The sequence below is a fragment of the Acomys russatus genome, chromosome 21 (genome assembly GCF_903995435.1).
Source record: "Acomys russatus chromosome 21, mAcoRus1.1, whole genome shotgun sequence".
NCBI lineage: Eukaryota > Metazoa > Chordata > Mammalia > Rodentia > Muridae > Acomys > Acomys russatus.
This window is the reverse complement of record NC_067157.1, coordinates 17,788,591-17,815,141: the sequence shown is the minus strand read 5'-3', so window position 1 is coordinate 17,815,141 and position 26,551 is coordinate 17,788,591. Positions and strand designations below refer to the sequence as shown.

General features: G+C 42.0%; 1 protein-coding gene across 1 annotated transcript in view; it reads right to left on the bottom strand.

Annotated features, from left to right (window-relative positions):
* Positions 1 to 26,551, bottom strand: part of Slc35f1 (solute carrier family 35 member F1) — a 404,539-nt gene that overhangs the window by 8,056 nt on the left and 369,932 nt on the right. Inside the window, exons 6-7 of the mRNA XM_051164601.1 lie at positions 26,086 to 26,138; positions 17,751 to 17,905 (exon numbers count right to left, since the gene is read on the bottom strand). Of these exons, the coding sequence (XP_051020558.1) occupies positions 17,751 to 17,905; positions 26,086 to 26,138 (208 nt within the window). The remainder of the gene's footprint in view (positions 1 to 17,750; positions 17,906 to 26,085; positions 26,139 to 26,551) is intronic.

Sequence of the window (26,551 nt, the reverse complement as noted above, 5' to 3'; positions counted from 1 at the left end):
ACACAGGCTGACAGAATGGATGTGTAAACAGGACCCATCATTCTGCTGCATACAAGAAACACACCTCAGCAACAAATATAGGCTTTTCTTCAAAGTAAAGGGTTGTGAAAACACTTTCCAAGCAAATGGACCCAAGAAGCAAGCTGGAACAGCCATTGTAAAATCTAATAAAATAAATTTTCAATTTATTCTTATGGAAGAGATAAAGCTACCTCAGAAGAGCTGGGTTGGTTCCTAGCAGCCACATGGTGGCTAGCCTATAACTCCAGTTCCAGGGGATCTGGCACTCTCTTCTGACCTCTGCATGTGTCAGGCATGTACACGTTGCAAATACATGTGAACAAAACATTCATATGCATAAAATAAAATAAATCGACCCTAAAAATTTTTTTTCTTTTGTTATACTTATAGAAACATATGTACACAGTCTGCTCTACCTTAGCGGTGCTGCTGTTATAGGAGTTTATTTGCCCCTCACCAATCAGTGTAGGATATTGGGGCCTCGAGAGCAAGCTGCTCTCTAGGGAGATCTACAGACAAATCCAGACAAGATCCAGCAGGCACAGTAGTTTACAATATGGAGACATGAGAAACTTGAGAAAGTCAGGCAATGCAAGACTACAAAACTTCATAATCTTTAGTAGCTGAATGCAAATATATTGAAGTGGTTGAAATGCTGCTGGACACAAAATTTAAGAGTCTGGTTTTAGAGATGACCAAGGATTCAAACAAAGAGACGAATGAAGCAAATAAATCAATTTAAAACCGGGATGAAAAAAAAAAAATCAGAAATATGAATGAGAAATTCAACATGATAGTTGAGATTCAGAGGAAAATGGAACATTTTGAAATAAAAAGTCCAATAAATTAAGTAAACTCAGTGAAAAGCATCATGGGTAGACTAGGCAAGGTGGAAGAGACAGTGACAGGCACTGGAAACAAGATCCATTGCATTTATATAGCAATAAAAGAAAAATCATGACCACAATAGCAAAATTATAGTTATAAAGTAGCAATGAAAATAATTTCATGGTTGGGGGGGGTCATCATAACATGAGGAACTGTATTAAAGGGTCACAGCATTAGGAACATTGAGAACCACTGAGCTATTTATGTGTGTGTTGCACATATAAAGAATATTATTGAGCCATAAAGATACACAGAATCATATAATTTTTCTGAAAAATGAACATAACTGGAAGTCATCATGTTAAGACAATAAACTAGACTCAGACAAATATTACCGATTTTCTGTCGCATCAGGAATCTAGACCTTACAAGGACACAGAAGAAGAAGGGGAAGAACTGAGAAGATGAGGTGATACAGTGAGATGGGAGCAAGAGAGTGAGTGGGATGCATATATGTATAATCAATGTATGCTATATACGTTCACAAAAATACATATGAGCTAGGCATGGGCATGCACTCTTTTTAATCCCGGAACTCAAGAGGCAGAGGCAAAGTAGAGTCCCAATTTGAACCTACATGGTGATACCATGTCTAAAACAAAACAACAAAATCCCCACACTAAAACCAAAAGAAGGCATAATGAAGCACCTATTGTATTCATTCTACACTGATGGCAATCAGTGGACAACACATCACTGGCAATACATGAGGAAGGGAGAAGTGCCTCCAGGGTGGCTTTGCTCTTGTTCCTTGCCTAGAAAATCAGTAGAGGTCAGCATGGGAGAATGCGGGCAATATTCAGAGGGAAATAAAGTACAAGAGACTGCCTTAAGAGCCACATTTCCTGAGCGCATGACAGTTTTAATATCCAAAATGCTTACTACTCCTGAGAGAAAAAGAGAGATTTGAAAATAATATCGAGGTCTCTTGGGAAAGGGGACTAGAGGAAAACAAGACTTAGAGTAAAGCTCTTGGATACATAGGAGGAAAAACAGAAGAAGGGGAGGGCTGGCAATGCAGCTTATTTGCTTAGTGCCTGTCAAGGATGCTTGGAACCAGGGGTTTGACACTTAGTAATGTATAAAGAGGTGTGGTGGCAAATGTGTTTAATCCAGTGATATAAATATAGTGAAACCATGTATGAAATTCTCAAGAAAAAAAAATGGTTCATTAGTTACCAAAAAACAAAAACAAAAACAAAAACAAAAAACAAAAAACAAAAAACCTAGCACAGAGAGGATGGGGTTTATGAAGTGTCACCTCCAGCTAAATAGCTATTAGCAGTTGACAGCTGGAGAGGAGGGAGAGGGAATCATTTTCCTTGGGGGTGTGGCCAATGGTAGGTTGCCATGCTTCGGAAGATAATCTCACATGCATTTTCTATGCATATACGGGTAGTACTAATTGGCTATACCAAAACACAACAACAACAACAACCAAGAGGAAGTGGTTATAAGGTTGAGAGGGGAACTTGGAGTGACTAGATGAAGTTGGAGGAAGGGAAATAGGGGGTTCATATGATCAAAATACATAGTACACATGTATATTTAAAAAAAAAAAAAACATTCCTGATCTGGCAGCATCTTCTATTGATAAGATGGCAGACAGAAATAAATCTTCACCAATGTTCAAATTTATTATGTTCTTTTTTATGCTCATATATCTAATTTTGATGAACTAGTGGATAAATCTGTTTCCAATATATTCTTATAAACCTGTTTAAAAAGGGAGCTGAGGGGGTGGTGAGATGGCTCAGCCAGTAGACAAGTTTGTTGCTAATTGCAAAGATCCAAGTCCAATCCCTGGAACCCACACAGTAGATGAGAGAACTGATTCCTGAAAGTTGACTCCTGACCTCCAAACATGAGCTGTGGCATGTGCATCCCCACAAGTAAATAAATGTAAGCATTTTAAAACTAGGGGCTGATTGCTAATTTTGTCTTGAGTATCACAGAGAAACAAAGACATTTCAGTGACTAAACAAAACAAAACGCCAATGAAAAACACTACCCGTTAGCTGAATATAATGACGTTCTAATGCTGACCAGCTAAAGGGGAGCCCTTAGTCTGTCAACCCCCTACTTCACTCAGGGGTTGAAGGTGGACACTTCGTGAAGAATGTCCACTTTAAAGGTGAGTAGCCAACCTACTGTGTGTCCTGGGGTTGGAGGGAGAAGATGCTCAGCACTGCGAGTCTACACCGCAGCCATGTGTTTCTCGGTGGGTTTGGGGGGTGGGGCACATGTTTAGCCTCAAAGAACAGTTGTTGTGTACATAGCCGTGAGAGCCTGGTGGTCTGTTCTGGGCGTGCTGGAAGCTGTGTCCTGTTTAGGATCCTTTGATGAAAGGCCCTGCCTAGACTTGAGCTGCTGCCACTGGTCTGTGCCAATTGCTATTTGAGCCAAGGAAGCCAGACAGACCTGGCTCCAGAGGAAACAAACATATTGATGTGGGGCCGCCTAATTATGTCATTGCACTAAAATAACACAACCATTTTTGTTATTACTAAGCCTATTTAAAATATGAAAGTTTGACTTCTGGGTTTACCAAGTAGAAATAAATGTTCTGCTGAGAAACAAGCTTTTCCCAAATACTTTCCAACTCCACAAGTTGTATGTGTCCTATTGTCATCTCACCTGCCTTTCCCTCTTTACTTTCTCTTGCTTCTCATTAGAAAATCAAATGATCTAGCTCTGCTAGCTCAATATTGCAACATTTCTTTCTTCTATAAATACCTTGAAAGATACCAAATGTGGACACTACACACTATCTGCTGGCAGTCACCAAAGTCAGTTATTCCTAGTGACTACAAGTACTTTCTTCTAATGCCCCCAACCGTTCTTTCTCTGGCTAATTCAAAGCCCAAATTCATGCTAATATAATCAGGGCAGAAAGGAAAAGGCCTTAGTAAGAATGCCAAATGGTTTGTCCATCCAAATCTGAAAACTAAGGTGTTATTAAGACTTACTATTCAGAAAATGGTTTCTTCTCTGGCAATCAAAGCTGTTGGAAAGGAATGAAGTGGCCACTGCGTTCCCAGCCTCTCTCTATGCCTAACACTGTCACCCGTGGTAAGTCTTTGTCTTGACAGCAGTTCCTACTTGGTTTATGAGGCCTTCTGTTTGGTTTGCAAAACCAACTCATTTGATATTACAGTTTGTACAGCCAATCCCGATAAAGTTCCTTTATAGGCAAATATCCTCCCCTGTGGGTGATTTCACACATGACTGCAGCAGTAGGGAACTAAAAATGGATTTCTGCCATTATCTTTTATATGACACACAGACATTTCCACTTGGCTTGAGGAATTGATAGCAAACCTCATTCATGTAGATTTCCATTTCCTAGAGTCCAGTAAAAAGACTATAATAGTCAAGGGGCTTACTCTGTGGGAGTATTTAATTACAGGCTCAGTTTAAACCAAGGCTGCTCAATGGCTCTCTTACGTAACTTTCCCATGAACCCTTGTTACTCTCACATCCGACAGTCAAGTTGGGGTTACATTTGTGTGGGAGATGCACTGAGCAGTGGTCTTCATGCCACTGGAGTCCTTGCAGCAGAATGCATCTCTTTCCCTCAGTACAACAAAAGACGCTCCCAGGGCTGGAGTAATTTAGGAGGAGACCTTATGTGAAAAGTGTTGAAGCCTGTTTTGTTTGTCGATTCAAAAGCAGGAGTGCAAAGTGTCCAGGCGACAATATCAATTTCCAATTCAGTGTGACCGTTGTCATCAAATGGTCACATGGACACTTTGCATGTCTCCTTTTGAATCAACAGGAAAGGAAAGGGTTAGCCTGCTCAGAGATTAATCCTGGATGCTGTGAAACCTGAACACTGAGGGAAGGCGGAGTTCTTTTGGGATTCAGGGCACTGTGGACACCACATTAATTCTGTGATTAAAGTCAATGATCCTATCTGTGCCGACCTCCAGTGACTCAGACCCTTTCTGGAATGCTAGCGTGAGTCACCTGAAGGTTATAGATGATGACTTGTGAGCCACAGCATGGGAACAGATCCTTACTTAGAGCTCTAAGGACAGCACACAGGTCCCTTGAATTTAGCTCTGCTCACTAAAACTCAGTTTAGACTCCTGGCATCCCAACTGTGAGAGAACTAAGTTTCTATTGTTTTAAGCCCCCATATTTGTGGTAGTCTGTTTCAATGGCTGCATGAAACGAAGAAGGTTGGCAATTAGTCATTCATTCAACTATTGAGCATTAACTGTGAGCTAAGATCCTGGATACTCTCTACCCACTCATCTGCCCAATAAATGCAGCTGAGTTCCTACTGTGTCATACACTTGGATGATGACGATGGGTAGGGTGGGTATAACTCTAGTTTCCACAGACTGAAAACAAGTTTTAATGATTGATTTGTAATAGAGGGAATGTTAAGAAGGACCCGAGAGGTATCCTTGACAGGATGCAGAGAAAGAACACCCAGACAGAAGGACATTGAGAGCACAATTCTCAAGAGGCCCAGGGCCTACAAAGGCCAAGAGCCTAAGGACATCCAGGGTTGCTCATGTCTGACCTAATGGTGACTCTCAGACAAGTGATTACACTGTACTCATTCTCATCCTTAGTGACCAATAAGGACATGATTATTATTAAATCTTTTCTAAGAGAAAAGACTTTTTTTTTCCTAAGAGAAATCATGGAATAGTTTGAGGTAGATGTTGGAATCAGACAGGGGCAGAATTCAGAAGTCACCAAGCATTTACATTTTGCTCAAAGTGCAATGAGAAAGAAGTAGGCCTAGGTGCTTGCAGACAGACACTGTCTAACTTGTAATTGGAAGGGATCATTCTGGTGGCTGGTGGAAGATGAACTGTAGAAAGGAGGAGGCAGGGGAAGGAAGATCAAGACATGGGTATATGGTCTAGATGAGTAGTGCGGTTGGGACTCATGGTGGCAAGAGAGAGATGATAACCCATTTTAGAGGAAGGCAGATGAGATGTGGGAGAAAAAAAAGAGAGATGTTAATATTCAGTATCAATGGGAAATATGATTCTCTGTGTTTGAGCATATGCGTGTGTGTGTGTGTTTAAGCATCTGTGTGTATCTGTGTGCACATGTATGCTTGTATGAGTGCGTGCATACGGGGGCATGAGAAAAACTTTGGGTGTCATTAATCAAGAGCTATCCCTGTTTAATTTTTGACACAGGGTCTCTCCTCGGCCTAGAATTCATTGAGGAGGCTAGGCTGGTGGGCCAGTGACCCTCCAGTATCTCTGCCTGTCTCCTCTCTGCCAGTGCCAAGATTACAAGTATTTGCCAGCACTTCTGGCTTCTATGATGTATGTTCTTTGGACTAAACTCCTCATGCTTGCAAGGTAAGAAGGTACAAATTGAACCTCCCAGGGTCAATATGGTTCTTTAGTGCATTTTCCACGGCGTATTTATTCTCCTATATAATCATCGAGGAATTACATTTATCTTCCGTGTTGCTACCATAAGCTATATGTTATTCAGAGTATTATTCCTACCTATATTTATTCCATTAAGTTCTTTTATTATTTACTTCATCTCTTTTCTGTAGCCTGAAGATGTTCTAGGAAGATGGCTTTCAGAAGAGAAAAACAAAGGCTTCTAAATTAGGCATGCAAATCTTAGCAAACAAAACTGCAGTCAACCTCTTCCAAAATATTTCTTGTACCCTGTCTCATTTAGTTGGGGAAGAAAAGTCCACCAGAAGAGCATAGATTACCATAAGTGGCCTGATGCTGAGGAAATAACACATGCTGGAAGGTTTAGCAGTGGCAGATGACACGGTGCCTGGAGACCCTGACCCTTGGCTAAAGTCAGTTCTCACTCATCTACTTGACACCTAACTGCTGAGTGGACTGTATTACCAAGTCATTTTTTTCTTTATTCTTTGTGCTCAAGCTTCTAGATGTAATACACACTGCTCCTGAACAAGGAGAGGACTCAGCTTTTGTTTAACATCTGTATCAATTATTGATGATCAGGGAAGCCGTTCTTCCTCAATTCACAGAAAATGAGCAAGGCCTAAGAGATATTATGATGATGGAAGGATGCGCAGATCTCTTGACAAAGTGATACATGGCTTCCTCCAGCCACACTGGGGTCCTTCATTTCTGCTCTTTCCTGTGTCTGATAGTAGCAGAAAGGACAGAAGAATGAGATAAATGGATTTATGAGTAAAGAAAATTTTGGTGTGAAGTTGTCAAGGAACAAATTACATTATGGCTTTAATAGCTGTTTTATTTCTAAATAGCAGTTTGGTTCCTGATATATAGCTGCTATCTATTAAATACTCCTAAATATCCAATTTTAAATTTCAGAGTCTTGTATAGGCTCTTTACGTCAGCTCTGGGAGCAGAAACTTGGATTATTTCAATAAAATCTTACAAGGCTATAATTATAGAATTGCATAGCACTGTAAAATCCTTGAAATCTCTGGAGAACTGTAATAATGTGAGACACTGAATAGCACTGACATAATTATTACCTTTTAAATTAAACTTTGGACCTATTATAAAAATAGAGTTACTTAACTTCTTAAGACTAAAATTCAAGTGGAATTATGTGTTCTACCACTATTAGTACTAGATATTTTTCTCTCAGAATCTGTAGGTATCTTCTATATTTGGCGTCCATGAACAATATATACACAACCATCTGTCTGCTTCTTTGACTCTGTGTCGGCGTCTGTCTGTGTCTGTCTGTCTGTCTGTCTGTCTGTCTGTCTCTATCTCTCTCTCTCTCTCTCTCTCTTTCTCTCTCCCTCTCTCCCTGTCCCTCTCTCTATCTCTCTCTGGACAAATTATTGCCTGATACCACAGCTTCTGGGTTGCACTAGAAGTATGACATCAGTTTAGAATGCTCTCCCTGCCTCTGCACGCGCTGACTTCAGCTCATTATTTGGTGGAAGATATGGTTCTTCAGTGTTCCCTCCCATCTTGGTTCAGGGTGGCTGGTTCACACTGGTTCTTCTTTATTCCTTTCCATACAATGACATCCATAAACAGTTAAGTTGAAGACATCCCTCTCCATTCATATTACAAAGCAGGAGCATGCCTTAAATGCCACCAAGAGCTCAAATACATGGCAGGCTCTCTATGTATCCGAAAATACAAGTATGGGAACCCATGCCAAATTCTGCCATGTCAGAAATCCTGTGCTTAGGCTGTATGCTGTGACCTTCGAGTTGCAGACCTTTACCTCACCATGAGGTCTTGTGTTCTAGGCTATCCTTGGACTATTTACCTTTGAAAGAAGTAGAGTAGTCTCAACTTGGAACCACCCAGAGGATCTAGGAAGTTCTTACAGGGAACTACTCAGAGAACTAGGAAGTTCTACAGGGAGCGATTTAGGCTATTGCATTCTTGCCCAGGGGCTAGGGTGAGTGAGATAAGAATAGATCCTATTGACCTTGCTCTATATATGTTCCTGCTAGTCGGCAATAAAGTGAATCTTGATCAGAAATTTCCTGACTTGATTCGTTATTTCTCACATCTCTGTATCCTACTTTCAATCCCCACTCCCTCTTTCAGGTGAACCCTGATTCAATTTTTCCCACAGGCTGGGACCCAACATACAAGGAACTCTGTAACATCTTATTCATTTTTTTTTTTTTTTTGTAAACTTTTAAGAGACCTTACTAAGAACACATTTTGCAGACGAAACACTTGGGTTCTGATGCTAAAATGGACCATTTCTTTAGCTCCTCACAACTATTCTTATGAACTTAGTACTACCAACAGCATTTTGTTGTTGTTACTAATGGGAAAATTAACACTAAGAGAAATAACTTCTGCTCAAGGCTGTTGTAACAGCACCAAATCACAAAGTTCTCTGTTTCTGCGTTTTTAAACAGAGCCTCCCAATGTCACACAGCTAATCTCAAGCCATGCACTCCTTCGCCTTCTGCTTCCCAAGTGCTGGGCTCACAGTTACCTGCCACCATTTCAGTAACACACCAGAGACTCTTACCCTGAGACCTCAGCTCTAATGCAGAGGAATCCATGGTCTGAATGGAAGATCTTGACCTTTATCTTCACTACCCTGAAGCTAACATTAATGTAAGAAACATGTTACAACATTCTTAGCAGTATTCGAGGTTTCTCACCAGTATAATGAAAGCAAGTGAACAAAGACAGGGATAAAACTGAATAGCATACACTTGGACAAGTAGCAGACAAGGGGGAGGGGGTTCTAGAAGATTCTACCATGAGTTGCAAACCTACTCAGGGAAGAAGGTGCTGGCTCACTTTGTCACATGATACTGTAGTGACTAGGCAGACTTGAGGGAAGTGAAGAAGCCTCCTTAGGAATGGGAATTCTTCAGCTCATTTCTCTGCTCTGTGGGAAGATATGCTATCATTCATTATCTGGGTTTTGTGGGATATCGGGACAGCAGCTCAAGGAACAAAATGGCTATTCCTCTGAAAATGGGACAGGCCATAAGTTGTGGTTTTGTTTTAGCCATTTATGTCGGAGCCAACCATTTATGCTGGAGCCAATCTTTTCTTTAAAAGTTTATTTATTTATTTATTTAATGTATATAAGTGCTTTATACCTGGTGCCAGAAGAGGGCACCAGATCTAATTATAGATGGTTGTGAGCCACCATGTGGTTGCTGGGAATTGAACTCAGGACCTCTGGAAGAGCAGGTGGTGCTCTTGACCTCTGAGCCATCTCTCCAGGCCCCCATCCCCGCTTTTTACCTTAGCATAAAGATAGTATGGATTCTGTGAACTCGGACCATTCATATTCTAGTCCATAGGAACTGAATCTTTGTAGGCTTGCTGTGAAAACTAGGCATCTTTGTGTAGGGGGTAGGGCCAGACCGTGCGCTTTGGTGATAGCACACCTCCTGCATCCTCTCAGGGGACAATTAGCTGTTTATTATCTGCCATGTGCTATCCAAATGCAAATGTTTTCTTTGGTTCCATCTCCAATACAACTAATCTGGCTTTTTTTCCCCTCATACTTTGTTCTGGTGTACCGAGTTTGAAATACTTTTGTGGTCTGGAGTTTACAATAAACTCACATAGATGGAACTTTGACCTCTGTCATTCTGGGAATGCTCTGAAATTTGTCCCCACCCTTTCTATTCCTTCCAGAATGATTGGTAAATAGAAATTTTTAATGTGGTAGAAAAATGGATGTTTGTTTACTAAATCTATTTTATTTTTCTGTTACATAAATGGCCTGACAATATTTCTCAACCTCTCTGTGGCTGTGGGGATGAGTTCTAACCAATAGAATGGGGAGGAAGTGACAGATACTTACAGAATGCACAGCTTTACATGTCACCACAAGAGATACCCACTGAAGGCCTAGCCCAGATAGCAATAAACTTTTATACCTCCTAAATATTTTTATTTTATCATTTTGTGTGTGTGGGTGTTTTGTCTGCATATATATTTGTACACCACATGTATGTGGTTGTCTGCAGAAGCCAGAAGCTAGCATTGGATGCCCTGGGATTGAAGCTACAGATAGTTTTGAGCTGCCATGTGGGTGGAGATTATTAAATCTAGGTCCTCTGAAAGACCAGTCAGTGCTCTTAACCACTGAGACATTTTTCCAGCTGTTAGCTGGCAAGTAAAGTCAACATGGCCGTTGTATACAAAGCAACATGGATGGTGTATAAAGAGGCCAGGTCTATGTCTCTATAGAGCTTTATTTATATATATTTATATAATTTTTTATCCTTGCACTAGAGAATCCTCTAGTGATGATGGAGGAAGCCTGGACATCTGAATGGCTGCATGTGGGCAGTGAGACCTAATGCTTAAAGATAACAACACTCACCACAACTCATTCCAGAAGAACAAAGTCTGAGAACAGGCTGTACTGAGGGCTACCGGGCATGGGAAAGCCAAGTTTCAACTTTCAACCTATGACCTTGGTGACTCATGTGAAATACTTTTGGTCTGTGTTACAAATTTCTTCTATTTTCTACCCACCTGACATGGTCTTAAAGTACCTAAGACAGTCATTAAGTATTAATTTTTAAATCTCATATTCCCAATTTACACATGGTCAGGATGAGCTTAAAATTCACTACCTTTTAACTATCTTTCCCTTCTTTTTTCTTTTTCTTTTCTTTCTTTCTCTTTCTTTTTTCTTTTAGAAAAAGAAATATAGTGGAATGCTTATGAGAGTGTTTTTATAAATATGATGCGACGAGTTGGCCTCATGCTTAACAGTTGTCATTGGAAGAGGCTACTTGTCCTGGCTTTTTAAAGTACAAGCACATTACTGAAATTGCTCCCTGCCACAGAGGCTCAACAAGGGTTGTACAGCTCAAGATTCTGACCAATGCCTAATGAAAAATTCCACTCTTAATGAAAGGTTCTCACCACTGCAAACTGTCTGGCATGGACACTCAGACGCTAAGAACATTTGAGCATTGCTGGCCTGTTCAAGTTTCTGGGGCTTGGAATCACATCTTTTGCATTAATCTTCCTTGCAATTTTTAGTGCTCCTGTCAACTTGGTAAAGAAGAAGGCAAAGAAAGCAGTGACTGCACATTGCAGGCCCAGGATAAATATCTGTGGGATGAAGTTGTTTTAAATTTTAAGCATGATAATATATCATTAAAATGAATCATGTTCAGAGTTCCTAAAGTTTACATGCCAAACCTCTTACAATAACAGCAAAACAGAACAGGAAGCTGGCACGTTGGCTGTAACACCAATGGTAGAAGGGAGGGTCAGGGTGTCACAGAGCTCTGTCCCTGAGCTTGAAGGATCTAATCTTCGGTATCAGCACAGGCAGTTATTGAGAAACTTTTCTGGTTGCTTTATAACTCCTGGAGATCATAAGATAAGTTATTTTGTATAAGGATTAGACAAAAATACTGTGAATATTTCCCAACAAAAACAGAAGAAAATCGACAACACGGACACTAGCCACATGGCACAGAACGGTTGAAGTCACTTTCTTAGATAAATCCTTTTAAAAGCTGTCTTTCATCTGTTTACCAGTGAAAGTTTGGATGGTAAAAGCATTTGATGTAAGAATAAAATTTTATGGACACTACTCTTCAAACAGGGGAACTTGTAGCTTCCTGATGTTCTGTGTATGTGAAAAGCCCTATGAGCTGATAACCTAAGTGAGGTGTTTTGGGGGGGACTAGAAAAAGGTTTACGGCGTTAATTTCTCTTTGTCAGCTTTTAGGGTTTGTTATCTAAACTGTAAAGTCAATACTTTGTTATAAAATTCCCCTAAACATTAATTACCGAAGGTCTGTGGCAATATTGATAAACCTTGAGATGGTTACAGAGAATTGTGGCAATATTAATAAACCTTGAAATAGTGACAGAGCATTGTGGGAATCATTTTCTAGTTTAAATGCCAGACAGAAAGAAATATCTCCACATTCAATGTTGGCCTCTATTCTGCCGAAGAATTTTCTGTACACAACACCATGTGGTTTCATTTTCATAACATTCAAATGCTTTGTGTTTCTGGTTTACTCTTGAAAAATCTATTCAAGAAAGGAAGGAATCAAAGAATTCAGTTGAAAATGACTGATGTAACACCTCTATATTTTTATGTGTGAGAGCCCAGGCTTGGCTTTTCAAGCATGAGCTAAGAGAGCAAGAACTCATAACATATTGTTAAGTGCTGCATCTAGTTATACAATTTAAAAACCAATAGTAAAAATTAATAGGACAAGACAAGGCTTACTAGCCCTGAGTTATATAGGTAAAGGGAGAAGCCTACGGGTTGCTGGTCACTGCTGAAGAGTAATGTCTTCCAATTTAATCTTCTGAAACACTGCATATGGCAAATCTCACCTTGAAATCAAGATAGAATAGGCATGTACTCCAAAGAGCCTAAGGACTAAATGCAAGCCACACTTTACATATAAGCTCCTCTGATTCTTTGCCACATCTTGTTGTTCAACTGTTCAATTCGTACTTCACGCAACGGGCACTAAAGGAATCCTTTTAATTCCATTCCATTCTCTCTCTCCTCATGAATTACTGATTTCATTACTAAACCACAGATTATCAGGAGACTGGAACAGCTTTGTAAAGTCAGTTGAGAAGTCCTACCACCAGAGTGCAGGGTGTCGGAGGTGAAATGTGTGCCTTCATTGTCCAGTCACAGTTTCTGAACAGGGCATCATCATACCCCAGCTGGCCTGACTCGAAGCCAGGGTATTCTGGTTGTCCCCTCTGACGATTAGTCGTTCCCCTGGGGAAGCCAGAACAATGTGCTCCCCCTCAATGTACCCTAATTCCTGAAATCCCTGAATATGTTGCTTAGCATAACAAAAAAGACTTTGCAGATGACATTAACTTAAGGATTTCATGACAGGGGGATTGTCTTGGGTGATTGGATAAGCTTACTATAATGGAAAGATCTCTAATAGAAAAGTAAGACTACCAGTGAGATTTGAAGATACTATACCCTGACTTGGAAGATGGATGAAGGGGACTGAAGGTGAGGGGAATACAGACAGTCCATAGAAGTTAAAATGGAAACGGGATTCTTCCCAGAGCGTACCAGAAGCAACATGGCCACCTGAATGTGATTGGAGTTCATCAAGCGGACTGACATTCAGAACTAGAAGTTGTTAAACCCCTGGTGAGCCACTGGGTTTGTGGTAAGTTATTAAAGCAGCCATTTTCAATTTCTAAAGCATACTGTTTGCACAACGCATACAGAGCCTGTGATATGAAGCTCTGACCTTGGAAAGGCAGGACTATCAAATTGAAAAGTTTCTACGTCAATCTCTTCTTGGGTCTGCTTTTAGGAGCCTCTGCGGCTGAGTAAGGCTCTTTTCCTAGCCTTTCCATGAGCTGCTACAGATTTTACTGTTCTGGATTCAATAACGCTGCCGGGAAATAAAGAACAGAAGCACAGAGCCACTTTCCAAAGTCATAAATGGAGAGATTGCATGAGCCCTGTTCCATCCAGATAGTCTCATTTAAAATCAAGACACTTGCTTTCCAGGGGAAAAGCTTTACTGTCCAGTCAGCACCAAGACAGAGATTAGCTGTGGGCTAATGGGAGGGAGAAAGAATGGATTTTCTTTTCCTGAGGATATAAAGGAAGAAAAAGCGAATAATGAACATTGGGCAGGAGAGCCTCATTTAGTCATTTAGTTCTGCGTGGGTGAGCACACACATCTGTGAGAAAGTTGCCTTTCTTCTCAACTTTACAGACATTTATAGACATAGCAGAAGGTGGTAAAACACATCATGATGAAGTGAGAGGATAAATTCTAACTGCAGGCTATAGTAAAACCTGATGAGATCTCTTGGAGGTCATTGGTCTAATTCCCCCGCACAGAAGCATGAGACCCTCTATACCACTTCTCTCCCAAGACTACTGCAGAGATGGGAACTGTTTCCTAGGACAATCAAGTCCACATTTGGGATGATTGCATTCTGACAGTGTTCCTATTTAGCAGCAGTCTCGTAACTGGCTCCACTTGGGCCAGCCTCTGTGTTTTTTCTAGCCAGGTACAGTAAGTCTGAAGCAGGGTTCGATGACAGGTGACCAGCAGACTGCACCGATGGGCGTCGAAGCACGAGACACACAGAGTGTCTGGATTGGTGAGGCTGGAGCCTGACACCAGCATTCTGAAAACGCCTCCATGGCCATAGTTGGGAAGTTCTGGCACATACGCACTTTTCATTGCTACAAAATTCTCCCCTGAATTGGATACTCTCTTCTCTAGTTGTAGCTCTCTCGACTACTCCTTTAGAGCAGAAAGAAAGAAGCACTTTGAAGCTATTCCTAGTAGCGTCAGGGAAGGAACTATAGAAAGCATTCAAAGAAGGCTCTGAAGCTCAAAGCAGTAGTGGGGTTACTTGATTTCCCCCCCTGCCCCCACAGTTCGATATGGCTCTTTACCAACAAATAAATGTATATGCCATCAAAAGTCCATTTTAAAAACTTTCATTACTCAAATGCCATTAGAAAGAAAGCATTAAGACTACCACCAAAAGAGAGAAATATTTGTAAGCCATGTGTCTGATAAGGGTCTGTTACCCAGACTATTTGTCATTCAATAATAAAAACAAAAATAGTACAAAATGTGCAAGACAGTCCGAGATACAGCTCCATTGGTGCAGTGTTTGCTTGTCTTGCATGCATGAAGGCCTGGGACCATCCTGGAGTACCAGCTGTGGTGGCACACATGTGCAGTCCCAGCATGTGGGTGGTATAGACAGGAGGATGAGGAGTTTAAAGTTATCTTCAAATACTAAGTACCTTGGAGGTCAGCCTGGGCTACAGGACAACTGTCTCAAAATAAATAAATAAATGAATAAATAAATAGTAAATAAATAAATGAAATAAAAATGAGCAAGACTTAAGCAGATATTTTCTAAAGTAGATATATAAAATATAAACATCTTTTTCTTCTAATATCTCTGTAAAATATACATATTAATACTTTATTACCATGACTATTTTTTATCTTTATAAAATTTACAAACATTTTTGCTTTGATTTTTAAGTTGCTCAAATTTAGAGAGCACTGGAGTTGGGAGCAGTCAGTTAACAAGGCAAATCCTTCTAGATATGCCCCCCCCCCCATTCTTATTTTTGAGCTTTGGGTGATGGCCAATGGGGCTGCATTTTAGCAGCTTCATAGGATAAGAACACAGTCCAAAGAACCCTATGCTGAGGGATGCTGGGCTGGGTCTGAACTGTCTAAATCATGACCTTGGTTCTCTCTCAGAGTGATGGTTTTAGTCATCATCCCTAAACAGATGATCAAGAGACTCATTTGGTTTTGGAGCCAATGAAACTGTTATATAGTTGATGATCATTGGAGCATCAATTATAAGGTTAACTAATAGGAACTAAGCTCATGCTAAGAAATGGACCAGACTGGTCCAAAGTGGACCAGATGTCTAGCTGTAGGGGAAAAAGGTGGCCACTCTGCTATAGTGGCAGGACCATGGCCAAATAGTCTTCATGGCTCTAGAAAATATTTGGGGTTTTGAGGGAACCTGGCTTTCCTAACACTGTGGTTAGAGGGGAACATGATTTTACCCATATGAGGACTTGGGTGAGCTCAGGACACAGAAATTGCAGGGTTCAGAAATAGTGAGTTTCGACAAACATTGTCCAGTCCTAGGAAGTTCCTTTTAACTGTTGGTTTGACACTACACTGGGCAAAAGACCCTGTGCAAAATAGAAGCACACAGAGAAATAAGGAGAGATTAGTAGAGGAATACAAACACTCAGCTACAAGATGAGAAAGCGCTGCACACTAGCGTGGCAAGGTGACTCTAACAAAAGGCAATGTTTTCTTGAAATCCGAAGAAGGTGGAATCGTAATGAGGGAAGGAAAAAGAGAATGAGAGGGGGGGGGGGAGGGGGGGGGGGGGAGGAAAGGGGGGCAAAACATGTGTAAATTAGCTTGACTGTGGTAAGCCTTTCACAAAATATGCATATCAAAATGTGTGGTTCTAGGCTTTAAAAATTACAATTTGAATCTGTCAATTACATTTGGCGAAAGCTGTAGCATCTCTCCTATTCGTCTGCATAGTCTTCCAGATTTGTCTCCAGTCCTCCTGTCTACTGGCCAGGCCTGTGTTCTCCTCTTTCCCTTTCGACTAGGATGCCAGCTCTTTCTGTGATAATTCTCATCATTCACTTCGGCTTTGCCTCTGGTCATCTCAAGAAGCTACACTTCACAGCTTATCATCTCTCCAAGTGTCCCTCAACCCATGCCCCGCTTCAACCAAGTGTTGTTGGAAAGAAAGCAACAAGGCAACCAGCAAATGGGAGAAATATATGTAGGCCACATGTCTGAGAAAGGTTTGGTATCCAGAATATGCCAGGAACTGTTGTCATTCAGTAATGAAAACGGAAATAATGCAGGAGGGAGTGTGGATACGGCTGCACTGGTGCAGCGTTTGCTTGCCTTGCACGCGTGAAAGCCTGGGTTCATTCTGCAGCACCAGCTGTGGTTGAAGGAGTTCTATTTGCTATTGTGCTCAAACACCCAGTGGACCTTGGCACGCCACACACTCGATTAGTCATGCCTGCGTCTGCGAAAATGTGTTTAGGGTCTTTGTTGTGTTTTGAATGAGACATAGCCACCATAGGCGTATGCACTTGAGGATTTGGCCTCTGGATGGCGCTCTTTGAGGAGGATATGTAGCCCTGCCTTCACATGAGGAGATTGGATTCCCTTTGAATTGTGAGGTAAAATAAACCTTTTTACCCTCCAAAAGGTTGTTTTTGTTTGTTTGTTTGTTTGTTTTGTTTTTTTTAATCAGGGTGCTTTATGACAGCACAAAAGGAACCGGTGCAGTCCCGCTTTTGAAGAGACTGCCATCTTTGGAGGGATCATTTCTTCTCTTTTCTGGGCCTGACACACTGACTGCAAATGCTTGGCACACGTCTTTTCTTTCTTCTGCCAAACCCTAGTGTTTTAGTTAAGAAACCTCCCTGAGGAAACACAAGGGCCTTTTCCACTCATGTTTGGTGTAGGACACTTGCAAATCAGAACTGCTAGGACCGTGTCACTCCTCCAAAGAGAACACAATCTACCAAAGGCTTTGGGTAAACATGTTTTGTGGCTGCAGCGTGGGAATTGAATGCAACTTTCTAATCTTGAGTCGGAATGCACAGTTTCTCGGTTGAACTGTCCCTGGGTATTAAGGAGCTTATCGAGTGCTTGTGGCTCACCTGCTGTTGTCAGCTATCCCCAGTCAATTGTCTCTCAGGACAAAATGTGGCCTTTCTTTTGAGTTGAAATATGAATACCCAAACTGTGGGATCTCCACATAAAATCAGGACTCCCCCCATACCAAATCCTGTAACACCCCTACCAGTACTTGATATTCCTGCCATTGTCACAAGGAAACACTGACTCGACTTACCTTGTAGTGGAAGAGAAACAGTCCGCAGAACAGGCTATAGAGGTCCGCTGTGAGCAGAGAAAGGTTGACCGAGGTGGCGCTTGTTTTCTTTATGACGACTGGCATAAAGCTGTAGAGACCAAACATGCAGGCGCTAAAGCCAACATAGAGTAGCCCTGAGGAGCAAAGAGAAGACAGCATCAGGACCTCTGCAGGGCACCTTCAGCAGCTGGGCTTGGAGGATAAAGAGAAGGGCACATCATCCTGGGTCATTGAAGACAGTCTTTTCTTTCACTGCATTAAGTGGTGTTTAATACTGGCTGGTACACAGATAAAACCTAACACGGGAACTTTAAAATCTGTGCTTGGAAAATGCACGTTGTGCTTCTTCCCACGTAGGTGACATCCTGCTGGTCCTAGAAAGGATGCGCCTTGGTGGCTCTCTTTGTGTGTGTGTGTGTGTGTGTGTGTGTGTGTGTGTGTGTGTGTGTGTGCGTCTGTGTGCGTCTGTGTGCGCGCGCTAGAAAAAAGCATCAGACCCTTGGAGCTGGAGTTGATCCTCCCAGTCTGCATGCGGAGAACAAGAACAGCAATGCTCCTGTAGCCGCTGAGCCATCTCTCACGGCCTGGCCATGTATTTAAAAACATTTTTATCCTCTTAGATTTTACTTGTAAAACAGAAATAAAATGTACCATGTACTGTTCTAAATGGCAAACGCTACAGGTGTTGAAAATGGAGGACTCGGACTTGGATTACCAAGCTGAAACCTTAACTACATCTTTGGGCAGACAGAGTGCTTGCTTTGAATATACGAGGTCTATTAATTTCTTTAACGTTACTGAATACTGCTCATCTCTACCCTAAAAAAATATTGAATGTTGTCCTTCTGTCATCTTTCTTAGGCTACTGTGGACTCTAGGGACAGTAATACTAACACTACTACAGTAATGTTAATGTTAATACTAATTTTATGACCACATAGTTTGGGGTGGTTTATAGCAGGGTTTTTTTTTTTTTTTTTTTGGTGAATTTTTTTTTTTTTTTTAAGATGTGTTTATTTATTATGTATAGAATGTTTTGCCTGCATGTGTGCCTTCCCACCAGAAGAGGGCACCAGATCTCATTATAGATGGTTGTGAGCCACCATGTGGTTGCTTGGAATTGAACTCAGGACCTTTGGAAGAACATCCAGTGCCCTTAACCTCTGAGCCATCTCTCCAGCCCTAGCAGGGTTTTATAAGCGATTACAGACTCTATCATCTGTCAGGTTTTGAAGTGACACACATGAACAAATATAATGCTCATTTTTGTCTTCAAGGTACAAGAAATGGCACAATTCACTGCTTTTCTGGGCATTTTAAGTAGCCTTGGATTAAACGTGTCTGGAGTAGGATGTGGGCACCTTGCTTCCTTTGAACCCTGAGTATTCAGGGGAACTTGGGTGTAGGATGTGGCACCTCATTTCCTTTGATTACTGTGAATTCAGGGGGACTGATTAAGAAGAGCAGTGATTCCTTCAGAAACCAGTTTGTTTTACTCCTACGAAGGAGACTAAAGGGCACAGAGCTTATTCTGTGTTTCTCATGCCAAGTTTTTAAAAAGCTACATCGGCTCCATATAAAAATCACAGTGAACATTAAGCAAACAGTGCAACAGCCCCCTCTGGTGTGGTGGACATGCCGTCCACACAGAGGGAGACAATGCCCCTTCTTTCTGAGTTCAGTAAGCTAGGAGACCTCAGTGTGTGTATATGTTCTGCTAAGATACGAGTGGGTGGCATGTGGCTCTCCATAAGAAGTTTTGATTCCTTAAACATAGTCAAGTTCTTTACACTTGGGTTTAATGCCACTAATAATTGATTTTCCTTTTAACCAGCTTACAAAAAAAAATATAACAAATACTAGATAACCTATGACTAATACATAAAAGACCTGAGAATTAATTCAGCATTTCTTAAGAAATCTGCCATTAAAAGACTGGGAAGAAGATCTACCCTTACAGTAGTCCACTGAGGATAATCAAATCAGGGTAGAATACAGCCCTGCCTGTGGCATCATTGATGACGGTGCTAGCAAGTTCTAGAATCCTAACCTTCCATCTTATTGTCTGGTAAAACATACATGGATGCTGACTTGTGGGCTCTGATGATTTGTGCTCACTCTCTTTTTCAACTTGCTCTTCATTGAGTGTCTAGTGTGCCATAGGTGCTCTTCTTTGGGGGATAGACAAAAAGCTTAGAGCTGTCCATGGTGAAGGAATAGACTGTTTCCTGGAGGAGATGGCAGGGCTTGCTTTAGTAAGGATGCTCACTGAAGGCTGCTTTGCCAAAGTGGCACTAACTTTGAATGCTAAGGACAAGCAGGAGAGTAGGGAAGGCCTGGCTGACCTAGTACTCACTTTGTAGACCAGGCTGGCCTCAAACTCATAGAAATCTACCTGCCTCTCAAGTGCTGGGATTAAAGGCGTGTGCCACCACTTCTCAGATTCTTAAAGAGGAGAAAGCTAGGGTTTATTCTAGGGGCTTCCAGAGCCCAGAAGGAATGAATTGTAAGAATGAGATGGAGAATTTAGGAAGGCTGCAGACCGTGCACAGCCCTGTAGGTCTTAGAAGGAAATCCATAATTGCAATGGGAATGCCCAGAGCAGTTTGCACCAGTGACCTAATAGGATCTGATCTGCATTTTAGGAGTACGACTTTTGGCTCCTCTTTGGAGAAGGAACAGAATGAGGAAAGCATGGGAAGAGAGTTGTGAGATGAAGAACATCTCTGTCTAGGCAAGAAAGGCCAGTGGCTCACTTGGGGAGAAACAGGGAAGTGGCTGGGTCTGTGAATGCTGAGCCAACCTATTGATGGCTTGGAAATAAGCAGTTGGGGAAAAGAGGGCATCAAGGAGGTGAGTGGCTCTCTTACTGCAGCCAATGGGTGTGTTGTGGTACCATGTACTGAGATGGACAGAGCAATAGGAGGATGGAGTTTTCGGAGGCTGTGAAACACCGTTGGAACATGCTGTTTTAGGCAATCATTCATAATTTCATGTAGTTCTGTCTAATAGAGTTCTGGATGCATTGTGAGCAGACTCAGAGAAGGGGTACAGCTTTCGAACTACATTTGCTGACCTCAGCAGAGTAGGAACTCAGCTAGATTGCAGACCATTGTAGTGGATATAAACATGTTTTTTTGTTTTGATCCCAAGTGTGGGATATGTAATGGATGTAAACCTGTTTTTGTTTTGACCCCAAGTGTGGGATGAGGAAGAGACTTGTGAGAGAGCAGGTGATGTTTATCCACTTGGAGGTCTTAGAGGTCAGATCACCTTGTGTGTGGACTGGATATATATATATGTGTGTGTGTGTGTGTGTGTATACACATACATATACATACATACATCTACACACACACACACACACACACACACACACACACACACACATATATATCCAAAACAGGTGGTGAGGTTTTTTTGGGTCTTGGTATTGCTTGGCTATTTATTGCTGTACTTCAAGACGCTCCAAGAGGGAACCATTCCAGCGAAGGCTTCGAGGCTCCAGGCTCTGGCTGCTGTTCTATGTTCCAGCAACAACTTTCGTGGAATTGCTGGTCTGCTGAAATCCTGCCGACTACACCAGGGGAATCACTCCCAGGAACTGAATTCAACAAAGTCTACTTCTCCTGTTCCCATAAATCTCCTTTCTCTCCTATCTAGGGTAGGTGGGTTGGAAGGGAGGTATAAGCATTAAAAAAAAAAAAAAACCCAAATAAAGTAGGTTTGGAAAAGTTGGAGCCTACAGACCATCATTGTAATAATCAGACCGAATCAAGATGGTTCCAGCATAAGGATCTGACGTGTATTTCATAAAGTTGCTGAAGTTCAATGCAGGTGGCAGGGTGAAGCACTGTTTGTGTATTCTTCATAGTTGTTTGCCTGTACTAAGCCAGCCAGTGCTTGTGTGCATGGGCACCCTCTTTGTGGGTCAGTCAAATGGACCCATGACTAGACAGGGACTAGGCTGGGATGGCGTACTGTCACATCACACCCACCTGCTGCTCTGAGGTAGACATTAGGTTGTTAGCGGACATCAGCAATTCACCCCAAGACTCAATTTGCTGTCCATTGAGAGTTGTCAGTCAATAGGCATGATCAAACAAATGAACTATGTTTTTTTTCTTATTTTTCTTTTTGGCTAGCAACTACATAATGGTTGTATTAAGCACATTAATAGAGCTTCTCATTTGAAATGTATGCTCTCACTAAGTTGAGACTTTGGATACTCTTGTTCCCATGCACTAGAGATATTTAAGGTGGAGAAACTGAAAATAACCCTCCTGGCTAATCCTGACGGGATCTTTTCTATGTGTCACAGGTGGTATATGTATTAGCTAGTCTCAAAAGCAATGTGATGCCTTTGCTGTTGCTACTGTGTCCACACAGGTGAGAGACAGCTTATTGGACATGCTGGTCAAGAAACACAGCCCATACCAGGCTGAGCAGAGAAAATTTAATGGAATACATGCTACAAATATATCTGAATGACTGACAGGGGAAACAGGGATTGGGAGGCAACTAGAGACTAGCAAAAACTATAAGCTGTAGCCCATGATGTAGAGAAATAATGACAGGAGCCATATTACCTAAGGTCAGGAATGTGAGGAGTATTGCAGAGGTAGATGACACAAAGATTCAGAAACTTCTAAAGAGCTGACCACAAACAGCACAGAATAAGGAAAAATACCTGTGTGGTTTTTTTTTTTTTTTCTCCTCTCCCTCTTATCTTCTGTTGGCTGTCTCTCATTGACCAAGTCTGCCCAGACCAGGAAGGGTCATTTGTATGTGCAGAGCAGGAAGTGGGGAAGACACTGATCTGTAAAAATCAGGCCAAAGAACCTGCCCTTGGGTTTCATGGGCAGTCTCACTGAATTCTGAGTACACGCCAGCAATGTCTATTACTGAGTCATTCTGAAGATAAACAGAGAAGGGACATCCTGTTTGACAAATGACTATTTCATCTTGTGTACATGTACATATAGTGCGTATCTGTGATACATGTATTTTATCTCTTCTTTTCCTTTAAGGTCTTACTGGTGTTCTGTCTTTCCCTTGTATACACCAGGCCAAGATGTTTTTATTAATAATAATAGCAAGACAAAATAACATCTCTGAATATATGTATTAGGCCAGACCTATCCAGAGCTTTGGACTATCTGGATGTGCTAAGTCAGTGCAAATTAGTCCTATCACAAGAAACTGAAAGCCTAGTCAAGTGACCCCAGAAACCCAGGCAGAAGTTTCAACCTCATATATTCTGGTGTGTGTGTGCGTGTATGTGCGTGTGTGTGTGTGTGTGTATGTGTGTGTGTGTGTGTGTGTGTGTGTGTGTAGATCAAAGGTCAACATCCGGTGTCTTCTCAGTCACTCTCCAGTTTATTTTTGAGACGGAAACTCAGAGCTCACCAAGTCTAGCTCTATCTGTCTCTCAGTCTCCTGGGATCCTGGGACTCCACATGCCCTCCTTCCACCATGTCTGGCTTTTTACCTGAGTTCTGCTGGTCTGACCTCAGGTCTTCATATTTTTTTAGCCATCACTTTGTGTACTGAGCCACCTCCCCAGCATTCCTCAATGGGGATTTCCCTGGCCATGATCCCATGGCCAGATAGGGTAATGAAACAGTCATCAGGTATCATGTAAGCAAACTGTGTTTCCTGACCCTCCCCCAGCATCCTTTCCTCGACATTCGACTTTCTCATCAGCTTATGTTTGTTCTTATACCCACTAAGGCACAATAGCACATGAGATAAAGAGGATATTTAAATTGCTTACTAGATTTTTGGCTGTGAGCCTAACATTCCTGGCTGGGGGAGGACAGTTTGGCTGTATGAAGTCCTGTGTTTTACTTGAGTTTGCTGATTAAATAATCACCAGCAGTCTTTCTGCTGAGTACGGTAAAACAAAGGAATAAAGACAGCAACAACCATATCGTCTTGCTTTTAGCAACTTTATCTTGAAGTCAGTTCACACTGAATAAAAAAATCCATTAAAAATAATCTTCATATCCAGAAAGATATGAAATGCTTCTTTTCCTACTTACCCCACTGCTGTGGTGTGTGTGTGTGTGTGTGTGTGTGTGTGTGTGTGTGTGTGTATGTGTGTTGTACTCTCTGCATTGATGACATGGGAGCTGCCTCAGAGACTCTGTGAGGAGAATCTGAGTTGTAGACAGAGATGGGTTGGGGGAACTCATTGACAGATCATGGCAAAATGAAGACAGCCTTGTATGCTATCCTCCCGTGTGTGTGTGTGTGTGTGTGTGTGTGTGTGTGTGTGTGTGTGTGTTTTGTACTGGGAACTGATCTTAGGGCCTTGGCGGACCTCTTGAAGTATGTGGGGAATGTGAACAGGATGTTGACCTCCCCTTGTGTCTCTCTGACTCTTTGGCCCATAAGCTTTCATTTCTCGGGTCCTCAGAAGACAGTGCAACACAGTCTCAGCCCTCTGCTATGGTTACCATAGCCTCCCTTTGGTGACTTGACTGTAAGAACAGAGACCCATTTCTTCTGCTCCTCATTGAATGGCCGTTGATTTACCAGCTGCCACATGCCTACACACCTGTATCTGAGCTAGACAACCAGACCCAGTAGCTGGTCAGAGTGAGTTTACCGGGACAAATGTGGCTGCGGTATAAAATCTCCAATCTGAACAAACAAGTGCTTCCGAATGGGAAAAAAAAAAAAAAAATGAATATTAGATCTTATACCTGGGCCAGTTTAGCCTCATTTCCAACCAGGTATTAATTTGATGGCCTGGTGATATGTTCTTTTTACACGATCTTCATCATCTTTGGCTGCAGGGGACTGACATCTTAAGGGCAATATGAAAGCTCAGGCTATAACCTCCTTGCGACGGCACATTTAACTACACTGAATTATAACGGAGTCTCAGCGGACACGCACAGGACATCTACGTAATTAGAGGACAAATTCCTTTTGATTACTGCCATTACCATCAATATCAAATTAATTTATCCCCACACCACTGTACATGAAGTGCCGTGAGGCGCGAGTCGCGGTTAAGAGTGCCTGCTTCAAGAGTCACAAAGGCACACGCTTCCGGCCGGCCATGCAGCTGGTGTCTTTCCCAGCGGTCCTCCTCTCCTCTTTGCCCTCCCTCCTCTCTGTTGAGTTTCATTTCATTCTAGCACTCCCTATCCATCCTTGAGAAACAAATGGAGGAATCTGGAACAAACAAAAGGGGGTAGGGAGCCCTGGTTTGAAGCCACTGAGATGGCCCATCCGGCACACAAACGTCGGTCACTCATTCAGCCACCAGAGGGCATGATACTGGGAGTTGAAACAGTTCTGAACGCATCCGGGCTGGGCTTGGATGCCATGGTGTCAGGGATCGCTTTCTCAGTGGAAAATAGAACACACCGAGGCTGTCACTTGTCCCAAAGCTACCTGTATCAGAAATGGCAGGGGCAGCACCTAGCCCCCTCCCCATGCCCCGCCCCCCTCAACCCTGATATGCATTCATTCTGCACATAATTTTCAAGCACTGCCCCCACTTGAACTAACTCAAGCTGGGCTAGACGCTGGGCTCCTTTGCCTTAAGATAGACTTTCTCAGTAATTAAGGGGCTCTTCCTCCTAGGTCTTGAAGAATGATCGGTCACAAGAGTGTCACCAAAGGAGCTGAGATCCATACCCTAAAGAATTTTTAGAAGAAAATGACTATAGAAACAGGAGAAATCTAAGATGCCCTAGATGTCCGCCGAGTAGTCGAAGGCCCGCCCTAGTATTTCCAAGGCCAGTTAGAGAACAGTTAATGGTTTCTTAAGCCTAAGTGCTCCCTTCTGAGAAGGTCCTGAGGAGCCCAGAAAGCCCGTTCTGTTCTTTCTTTTCATGCCTTTTGTTAAGCTCGCTTTCCCCCTTTACCGAAGTGCTACTTTTTTTAATGATCACATCAATTCTGTATTTCTTGGCTGCAGCAAATTGCTCTCATTTCGGCACCACAACTGCCTTGGGCCTTTCCTTCCTGGTTGATCTTTAACCTAATAACACACTTCTGTGTCTCCCATAAAACACCTTTGACAGTGCCAACTGGCAGAAACTCAAGCAGGAAATGAGATGATTCTGGAAATCCAGTCTTATTGTGTCAAGGGCTTCCTAACATGACAGGTAACTTCATCTTTTTTTGTTTTTTGTTTTTTGTTTTGTTTTTTGTTTTTGTCCCCTGGCGTTCTAAATCCCTTCCTTGTCTTCCCCATCCATCCCTATGCACACAACTTTCCAAATGCGTTTCTCAGATTTACAAAACAAAACAAAACAACAACAACCCAGATCTTAAAAGAGCAGCTTTTTACCGATTTGCCAATCCCAGGGCACCTTTAACAGCTCCTTGTGTTCCATGATGGCTCTGTAGGGTCAAAGGAAATGAGCAAGATGATCACACACACTGGCTTCTTTTTCTGTTGTTTACCATAATTACACAACCAACAAAGCAACCAACTGAACTTCAAAAATAAATTGGCCCCTGCAGGAGCAGCCTGTGGCCTCTCCTCAAAAAGTCTTGCTAGGTGTGGCCAGCAGCCATGAGGGTCTGGCAGAATCTAAACCTCACTGCCATCAACCAAACAGGCTTCCAGGGTGTAGTTTCTTTTTGTTCATATGCTTTTGGGGAAGCAAATGGCCAGGTTTAGAAAACTCCATGCTTACAGGTTTAACCAATTTACTCACTGAACCGTCCATAGAGTCACATGTGTCTCCTAGGTATTTGGAGAGTGGTAAACCACTGTCCCTGGACATCTTTCCTACATCTTCAGATTCAGC